Source organism: Sebastes fasciatus, chromosome 9 (genome assembly GCF_043250625.1).
Source record: "Sebastes fasciatus isolate fSebFas1 chromosome 9, fSebFas1.pri, whole genome shotgun sequence".
Classification (NCBI taxonomy): domain Eukaryota; kingdom Metazoa; phylum Chordata; class Actinopteri; order Perciformes; family Sebastidae; genus Sebastes; species Sebastes fasciatus.
Window position 1 is genome coordinate 30,845,763 of NC_133803.1, and position 10,229 is coordinate 30,855,991.

Here is a 10,229-nt window from a genome sequence, read left to right on the forward strand (position 1 = left end):
AGATGGGGGGAGGAGAGTGTCCCTTTTGGGGACCTCAGAATTGCGTCTCTGCTCTTTGCAGATGATGTGATTCTGTTGGCTTCATCAGACCGTGACCTTTAGGACACACTGGGGCGGTTTGTAGCCGAGTGTGAAGCAATCGGGATGAGAGTCAGTATCTCCAAATCTGAGGCCGTGGTTCTCTGCCGGAAAGCGGTGGATTGCATTGGAGCCCCAAGCGAGTAAGTACCTCTCACAGTCTATCATAAGGAAACAGAGGATGCTGCTTTACGCTGCACGTCCTGAAACAACCAGCAGATGGAGCTCACCTCTCCTATAAACCAGCTGACTTCATCCTCTGGTTACTACACCCAGATAAAAACATGATCCCAGTGCTGTAATATGTAGTTATTTCCCCCCTGACATCCAGGTTGCTGTCTGAAATAGAAATGTGTTACCTGTTGATGTGTAGGATGCCATGTCTCTCCGCTGGGACAGATTCAGAGTCAAAACTGTAAAATAAAACCGTCTTTAAGGTCTCATGGCACTTTACTCAGGACATCATATGTACGTATTTAACACCATGCAGACAGAATATAAAGCCAGTAATTATAAGACATATATATTATATAGACACATAATTAAGACATTTATTTAAAATCAGGACATGAGGATATTTACACCTAATAACTAGAATCTTTGATTTTTACTGCAGTAAGACCAGAAAAACAAGATTTGTTGTTGCCTAAATTAAATAAATAAGTAGGTAATTAAATAAATGTTTTTATTATAACGCTCTCTTCCAACTCGATAATATCTTTTAATATATTCTGAGTATTTGAAAACCTCTTTTATTTATTTCAGGATGACATTTTAAACTCTGTTTCTGACCACCTTTTGTCTGAGCGATAGAAGAAGAAGAAGAAGGCATACTTTACTTTAATACACTCATGCATTAACAGGCCCTATATTCACATGAATGTAGTCTACTCCGTCAGCTACCGGTCCACTCTCAGAGCTGGACACTCTGGACCCACCAGTCCCCATGGACCGAGCTGCTGCCGTATAATTACTGATCCAGACCCCAGTACATTAGTTTCATCTTTTAAACAGTCTTTTATAAACTATGGAAGACGGAGTCTGCCAAAATAAATAAATGACTCGATAAATACATAAATATTTCATTAAATGTTGCAAAAAATTATATTAAAAATAAATGTTGCCATTAATTAATTGATAAAATGGGGCATAAGTTGATATTTCTGTTTAATTGGCATCTTTGTTTATTTATCTTTGTATCAATTAACTTTTTTATTTTAGCATTTATTTTATTTTTTATTTATTTATTTCTGCAGGATTCCCCCTTTGCATTTCACCCCTTATTTATTTCCCGAAACTTTATTTCTGTATTATTTTCTTTATACATTTCTTTATGCATTTCTACATCCACACACTTCTGTGATCGATTATTAATACTGTTATTGATTCATTTTCTCAAAACAGACTAATAGATTCAAAGATGAATGGTTTCCCTTCTACTTCAGACAGTTAATCTTTAATAAACTCTGTCTTACCTTCACAGACTGCAGCACTCAATGGGAATGGGAAGCCCAACAGATCCGGATGATGATGATGATGATGTTGTTGTTTCCTTTGAAAATGAATGAATCTCTTCTTTCTGACTGCTGTTATATACTCCCATTTCTTCATTCCACGTGGGCGTTGGCTCTGCACAACGTGAATTTTTGATCACGAGATGTGTGAACAAACATCTTGATGACTATTGACGTGTCCAACTGTCTCCACCGTCACACACAAAGGTTTTGGATTTGGTTTAATTTTTTAACAATGGTTGGCTACCAGCGTTTCAGGAACATAACCACCGCTAAGTGATTGTAAGAAAAGGTAATATAAACCGGTCGACACACCCGTACGTTTCAGTGACCATCGGACACTGCACGCACAAGTTAGACGTTATTTCCTTGCCTCTTTGTTTTTTTGGAGCAAATGTGCTCAGAAAGGACAAAGGGGTGTGTGATGTGGGGGTTGAGAATGTGTATGTTTATATTTAAAACTAATTCAAGTTTATGTATTTGATCTTAATGTGTGTCAGATAATGCAGTGGGTTAGAAAAGATGGTTAGTTTGCATGCAAGACCTTGTCTATGTGAAGCATAAACTAAACACATCAGGTGTGGCAAAACCAGCTACCCAAATATCTCTAATCTTTTAACTTTAATCTCATAATATTACAACTTTTTTTCTCATATTATGACTTTTTAACCTAAACTTATGACTTTTTTCTCGTAAACGTATGACTTTATTCTAAAAATCTAAGATTTATTTGTTTCCTCATTGTGGCCCTAATACTCTGTCGTACTCTTGAGTCTTAACAGTTAAAAATAAACCTCAGTCAAGTTGATCCAAGCTGTCAGACCAGTTCAGACACATTTTTCACTGATGTGAACTCAGATTACAATCAAACTGTAGATGAGATCAGGTGGCAGCAGCAGCAGGGCGGTGACTAAAAGCTACGGTTTGCAGTTTGAAGCAGCCTTCACTAAATTTACAGGAAGTCACATGTTTTAAGAGAAATGAGACGTTGTTTCCTCTTAAGCGTCACGTTAATATTTTAGATTATAGCTTCTGTGTACTTCTGTGTACAGTGAACTGTGCAATTATTTGTGCAAAAGACATCAAGTAGTCCGACTCCAGCAGCCATGACCTATGAGCAGGTTCTGAAATGAACTTTTTTCATTGCCTGCCACTGTGGCAAACAAGTACCTTTTTTTTTGTCTGCCACTCAGAAATGTTATCTGCCACTTTTGAAATCTCTGCGCCAAATGAAGGAACAAGGCAAAAGTGAGCATGGCTCAGATACCCCCGCTCACTGCTTGATCCCTACTAAAGTAACACCAAAGGTTTTGCCATTTTGGAAAAACTCAAAAAAGGTTTGGGCACCGTGGACTTCTAACCCCCAAAAGGCACAACTAGACCACACTGTCAACCATCATACCAAATTTGAAGTTCCTAAATTAAATAGTTTTGCTCCGGACACGAAAATGTGACAGGTGAACGGGCGGACGGACGGAAGGGCACGTGGAACGCTATATATCCCCAACTACTTACGGGGGTATAATAACATCTTAGATCTGATGTCATTCAATGTTCAATATATTTTACACAAAAAACATTATATGCATGGTAAATTACAATATTCGAATTACACCGTGGCTTCCGGGGAGCCCTATTTTTCGGGGCAGGGAGGGTACTGTACACAGTACTGTACTGTACTTTGTTATTGTCATCTATAGGGGTTGTTTGCATAAAAACACACAATTCAAATGATTATGATTATTTAAATATTTGCTTTGATTAGAAAAATCTTGGCAAGCTGTTGAGAGCTAGTGTTAGGATGTTAAACAGGTCATACTGTAATTCCCTCTCTATTATCTATTTTATATTGCTGTGAAAACATCTCCTTCAAACAACTGGATTTATTCAAGTTTCTCGCCAAAAACATAATTTTACGAGGTTACATTTGAACAAGACGATAACGTAATTTACCAATAGTCATTTTTCCTGAGCTTGAGTTTGAACGCCACATAATAAAAACAACTGCCTAATGCCTAATGTGCCTAATGGCACCTCCATTAACATTAGTAGATCTGTTATTTAACCAAGCAGGACTGTGCTGCCCACCGGCTGCTAACAGGTAACATTACTAACTCTCCTCCTGGCCAACAGGTTTGTTGTTCACAGTGTTGCATTATCAAGGAAAAAACAGGGTGCGTCCCTCAGGCAGTGTCTCCGGTCCAAAACAAACAGCAACATGATCCAATGTGCTTATGCGTCATTGTGCACGCGTTACTGTGGAAGGGCATCAATACAGAGGAATCAGTAGTCACGGAGGCTTGAGATACCAAGGAATCAGACAATAAGGAGTTCTCTATTCCCTCCCCTAACATTTTTTACTGTCTGCCAAAATGGCGGATGGCCTGCCAATTTTACCCGCCAACAATTTACCTGCATTTGGCGGGTGGCGGTTGCTAATTTCAGACCCTGCCTATAAGTATATGTGAATAATAAGTACAATATACAGCTGAGTGAAGGCAGGCAGTTCAGAGGAGCAGAGTACAGCAGAGACTATGGTCCTGGAGACCAAATTATTAGGCTGAATGTTTCAGGGAAAATGTAAATGATATAACTCATATCAAACCCGACGTTCAGGAATTATCAGCCTCACATGTGACTGAATGGAAATGACGATAAATAATGTAAAACGTGTTTGTTGCTGACAGACAGACTCTCCGTCTCTCTCTGACTTTAATAGTATCATTAACTAGAAAATTTCGCAAGAAATTTTGACCAGTGTGCTTGGTGCTGGGGGGGGGGGTCTGAGGACCATAGTGAGGTTATAAGAAGGGATGATAGGCCCAATAAAGTCCAAAGTCTAGTGACCCGTTTAAACTTTGAATCATTTTTCTACGTTAAAGTATGGCGACTCTGAATGGCCCTAAAGACGAGTGTTTTTGAGCTCTCTTCATGTCAATTTGCCATTCATTCCTATGGAGCAAATAAATCGCGCTTTCGCGCGATTTTTTCAGGAGCTGCTGAGATTTCTTTCGATAACAGTGACACCAGCCTTCTCGTACACTGGGACAGCCTTCATGTTGAGAAGCAGGGTGAACACCTTAATGGGATTGTGGACTTGGTCTTTCTTGTACCACAGGTACACCGCGTCCCCTTAGGTCCCCTCGCTCAGGTTAACACTCACTGGCGTGTATTTTTGCTGCTGAAGGGCATGATACTCAGCATCATCAGTGGAGACATTCAGATCACTGAGTGCACGCCCGGGGTCGGTGGTCTGACGGTACCAGATGAAGACATCGGATCCTCCTGCACCCTTGTTAGTATCTTCATCCACACGGATGTAACCATTCTTTAAGTAGTCGGAATCTGCTCCGTAGGAATCAGTGACAATGACATCACAGATGTAGGTTCTCTTCTCTCTCTTCAACCAGGCGTGGATCCAGTTCCCTCCAGCCTTGCGGTTCAGATCACAGGCCAGTCTCTCCAAGTCATTCCGAAACTTCACGGCTTCACTATCTGCATTTGTAGAGACCTCAATGTCCACTATGGGAGTATAATACTCTCCGGACCCTCTGAAGTACCAAAGGTAGACACAGTCCCCTTTTGCTCCAGCATTGAGATTTTTATCGATCTTTTTGTACCCTGCATCGATCAATCCAGCAGCCATGTCATTGTTGAATGTAACTTGGAGCTTGGTGATTGGTACTGACCCACGTTTGTACTAAATGTAGATGTCCTTTCCCCCTACACCCTTGTTCAGATCAATATCGATTCTCGTGAAGCCTTGGTGTTGGAGCTTATTTTTGCCTGTTCTAAAAATGGTGTATTGGAATAATTCTGCATACTGGGGTCCCTAAACAGTTTTAGAATTATATAAATTGGGTATCACTGTAAGGCTGAGACTCTTGTGGATCCAATGAGCCTAACTGTATTCATGTGTGATGATGTTAGTCCCCATTTTGAAACTTGGCCTCACTGTGTAAAATGACTTGTGGTGACCTCTAGGATAATCACAGCCTCATGAAACTTTACAGCCACAAACTAGAGACCTGGAGCATTCAGAGCATGGATGGCTTTCCTAGCTAGGTTTACAATAAGGAGGTTTCTGCAGGATTGGCAGGTCATCCAAGATGGGATAAGTATTCTGCTCCAGGTTTCTTCCCAGTAATCGGGGAGTTTTTCCTGGCCACAGTGCGCTTGGTGGATCCTGTTGGGTCTCAAAACTATGGTGTACGGTCATAGACCTGCTCTACATATAAAGCGTCTTGAGATAACTTCTGTTGTGATTTGACGCTATACAAAAATAAATTGATTTGATTTGATTTGATATTCTAATAGGCAGCCTTGGCACTCAGGAAAGGAGGCAGTTCAGGGTAATCTGTCTGTAGAATATAGAATAGTTCTTGTTTCTTCACCTGAGGGGCTGTAATCTAGAAATAGGTCAAGGATTTACAGGATAGTTGGAGTAGGGAAGAACCAGTGTGTGTGTTGGTGAGTGTGATTGAAGACAGAGCTCCGGCTTTGGTGAGGAGGAGTTGCACACCTGTCCTTGACCGTCACCTAAACGTGACCTGGTAGAGAAGACGCATTTCCTCTTGCACTGAGGGTGTGTGTGTGTGAGTGTATTCTGATCACTGGCAAGAAGGTCGTACTCTATATCCTTGTTACGGTCGCCGAGGTGACCGTTCGGTATTGTTAGTATTGTATTGTGGTATGTTGCTGTGCGGCGCTGTTCCCTGTGTTCTTTTTCTCTTGGTGCGTCCAGCTGTCCCGTCGCTCCAAGACGACGTCACGTCTTGGGGATTCCCTTCGGGGCCACGCCTCCGGAACGCTCTCAGGGGGATGCCCTTTGTTTCCCGCCGTTTGTGGTCCTGCCTCTGCCACGTCACAAGTGATTAGCCAATCACCAGCCGGCTGGGCCGAGGGGGAAATAATTAAAGGCCAGCTGTGACCAGACCAAGGCGGGCAGTGATTTCATTTGATCTGTTCCCCGTGCCTCTCGACTGTGTGTGTGGAAACTGTTAACTAGAACCTGTGTATAAGTCCCACTGGAGTCAGTGGACTTTAGATTGTAATATTAGCTGGTAACTAGTTTGAGGTACTTGTGTTTAGTATATTTTGCTGTGAGTAGAACAGTTGTTTGAGTTGTCTGCTGGTTAGGCTCGTTCAGGGCTAGGGTGTGTGCCTTTTTGTTTCCTCCGTTTCGGCCACCCCTAAACCCTCGTTTTCAGTTGTACTAATTCCATCCATTGTATGTGTTATATTGCTTTAATTTCAATCACTAATTAATAAACAAGTGATTGCCTGATAACATCGGCTCAAATGTTACTTCCTTTACCCCTACCCCAACTCCGGGTTGTAACAATCCTATACTGGATTGGCACTCAGTGTGATCTGGTGGACGGGGTACGATTGTCTGTGGACCACTGAAAGGAATAAATGAGTTCTGAAACAATAGTTGCTTGAATAAGTATACTATTGTGTACGAAACAGCGTGATGGAGTGAGGTGCTAAATAAGCATTGGAATAAGACACTCTTGAGATAAAGGAGTGTCGGGAAGAAATTACTAAATTAGCAATTGGGCAGGTGAGAAGAGGGAGAAAAGAAACTACAACTAGAATTAGATTTCTATGATACAGGCACACTTATAATATACTTACACAATCAGTGCACACACACGCACGCACACACACACACACACACACACACACACACACTTACACAATTAGTGCACACAGACACACACACTTACACAATCAGTTCACACAAAGACACACACACATGCCCACACATGTTCCCATGAGAAAGAAGTATTAAGAAAAACATTATTTTCTTGAGACACACCTTCTCCTAAAAGTCCTGCCAAGCACACAGTTATCTATTTCACTCAAAGCAGGCGTGACTTACACAGAACTGTCAAAACACTAAATGGGAACCCGTGTGGGCATGTGCATGTGTGTTAAAGTTTATGATTTCACCTTCATGATGGCACAGATTTTTGCAGTAGTTGAAGTTTTTTGCAGACATTTAGCTACAAACTGATTATTTTGGTGTTACATATTTATTATAATTCTATCTTGTCTAAAAGTGTTTAGAATTAAAAAAAATATAACCATCCAGATAAAGAGACAATAACTGTTGTCATGAACATCACAGCAAAGTAAAGACAACTCTTTTTATATTTGGGATCTACCGGAATCCGAATTGGTTATTCGGGAAAGCACAAATAATGCCATGAAAACAGATTAAACAAGCGTACAACAACACAACGCAAGTGTGGGGAAAAAACATATATAGATATAGATATAGATAGAGGACAGAGATGTTGAATGTCATTGGGTAATCACTACTTGTGGTGGGTGATATTCCAAAGAATAAACTACCTTACAAAACCGGATTAAAATCATGATTACTTCTAAGTAAATGCTGTCACTCTCAACCTCCGACTTCCTAGGAGAAGAAGCTCCAAAGCTACCTTGGACCACGCCTTGTGTGTGTGTTTGTGTCTACCTCCTGAGCTCCAATAGCCCATCTGTATTCATGTGTGATGATGTTAGTCCCCATTTTGAAACTTGACCACAAACTAGAGACCTGGAGCATTCAAAGCATGGATGGCTTTCCTAGCTAGGTTTACAATAAGGAGGTTTCTGCAGGATTGGTAGGTTATCCAAGATGGGATAGCGTCTGAGCTGCATCTCAAATGAATCTTTAGGTTCCCAGCTCAGATGATGTACACCAATTCTATTAGCTTTATTTTGACTTGGAGGGGTAAGGATAAGTTATATTAAAGAAAATTACTTATACTTTTGGGAGGGAAAATCAGCTAATTACATAAAAAGTTATTTGTTATAAAACGGTTGCTATATCGTGACAGTAGTGCATGAAACAGGTAACCTGAAAAAAATCATGTTCCTCTGTGTCCTCCGGTGTCCTCCGGTGTCCTCCGGTGCTCCTAACGGCATCTGCAAGATTTCACAGACCGGAGGAAAACAAGCAGTAAGAGCTGATCTGAGGTCTGCTGTCCAGCTGCCATCTACGAGAGCCAGCTGTCAATCACTCACGAACTCCGACCAAACGGTCAAACTAGGCAGCGCTGATCAAATATGAATCAATATTCTGTTATGTTAATGCCTATTTCTCTCCTCAGATGTTTTCAGAATCATCAGCGGTTTATTTTGAAAAGTAGGTGAATACCTAGTTCCTGTTATCATACAATGAGAGTTGGTGGGGCTTTTAATCACAGGTGTAATTGATCACATTAATTATGGCCCTGATCCATTGAAGCCCTGGTTTAGAGCATGCTGGCTCACTGAAATGGCGTGATACAGTAAATAGTGTGTGCGTGTGTGTGTGAGTGTTAGTTAGTCAGCCTGCTCTGATTGGCTAATGTGAATCAGCTGTCTAGCAGCAATCTGAAGTGGCGATTGGCAACTGCTGCAGTGGGGCAGTTTATAATAGGAGTTAACCAGAGACGTACATGTCATAAAAGTGCTTCTACGACAGAAACCGTGACTCCTATCGCTTAGATTGTTCATGAGACCAGTTAGGAGTCTCTGATGAACAAATGGTGCGACATTTGGGTCTGTAGTTTCAAAAATGTGACTTCGGCGGCAGTTTCGAAAAGTAGTAACTTTTTTCTCTGATCCAAAAAATTCTGTGAAATTTAATATGGGCCGCTATGGGAGCACAGCCTGGACTTGCTCTCACGTTCAGGCATGTGTCGCCAAATGTGTAAGTCCGACTGATTCCATAGCTACATGTTTGCGACCGGCACAAAGATACCTACGTTTTGATGTATTAATTATCTATGAGGAGTGGACGTTGTGGGCTACAGAGCAATTTGTTCGGAACATTTTCAAAAGATTTCAAAGCTTTCCCGCACTCTAGCGATGATGTCACACGCTCTAGCCCTTAACGACCCACGCAATACACACCCATTATAAAATCTGAAACGGTCTGAAAATTTCACAAAACGTAAACTGCGATTTCGTGAAAACCGTGCCAGCTATCAAAAAATTTCCATTTGGCCAAATAAAGTCCCAAGTCTCGTGACCCGTTTAAACTTTTAATCCCGTTTCTACGATAAAGTATGGCGACTCTGTATGGCCCCAAAGAGGAGTGTTTATGAGCACTCTTCACGTCGATTTTCAATGCATTCCAATGGAGAAAAAAATCGCGCTTTCGCTGCGCGAATCTCTTAGTCAGGTCATAGCACACGATTCCCGATCATTCTGCACGTTTTGATGTACTTTTTGTACAGGTGTTGGCAACGCTGCCGGAGGAGTAGCGTGCCAAAGTTTAGGCAGAAGAAGCGGAAGAAAATAAGCCCGACGAATAATAGACCAGTGTGCCTAGAAGCACAAGGCTTTGCCTTGTGCTTCTAGGCACACTGGAATAAACGCGTCGAATAATAGACCAGTGTGCTTTGCACAAGGCTTTGCCTTGTGCTTCTAGGCACACTGGAATAAAAGTTAAAGGGACTGTTTGTAACTTCTTACACGTGTAAATCATTGCGGGTCGGTGTCTCATGCGCGCTCACGTGTGGCTACGCTGTTCAGACAAGACTCCAACAGAAACTACACGGAAGCACCAAAACCACAAAGTTCTATATAGTGAAGCCCGTCTGTTAAACAGTGTTGGCTGCGGTCAGAGACCGT

General features: G+C 41.5%; 1 protein-coding gene across 2 annotated transcripts in view; it reads right to left on the reverse strand.

Moving 5' to 3' along the window:
- Positions 1 to 1,616, reverse strand: part of LOC141774498 (GTPase IMAP family member 7-like) — a 31,645-nt gene extending 30,029 nt beyond the window's left edge. For both annotated transcript variants that reach the window (XR_012595361.1, XM_074647208.1), the window contains exons 1-2: positions 1,554 to 1,616; positions 438 to 491 (exon numbers count right to left, since the gene is read on the reverse strand). Coding sequence is in view for 1 of the 2 variants with exons in the window: in XM_074647208.1 (XP_074503309.1) it covers positions 438 to 459 (22 nt within the window). In the remaining variant the exon portion in view is untranslated. The remainder of the gene's footprint in view (positions 1 to 437; positions 492 to 1,553) is intronic.
- Positions 1,617 to 10,229: the final 8,613 nt, after the last annotated feature.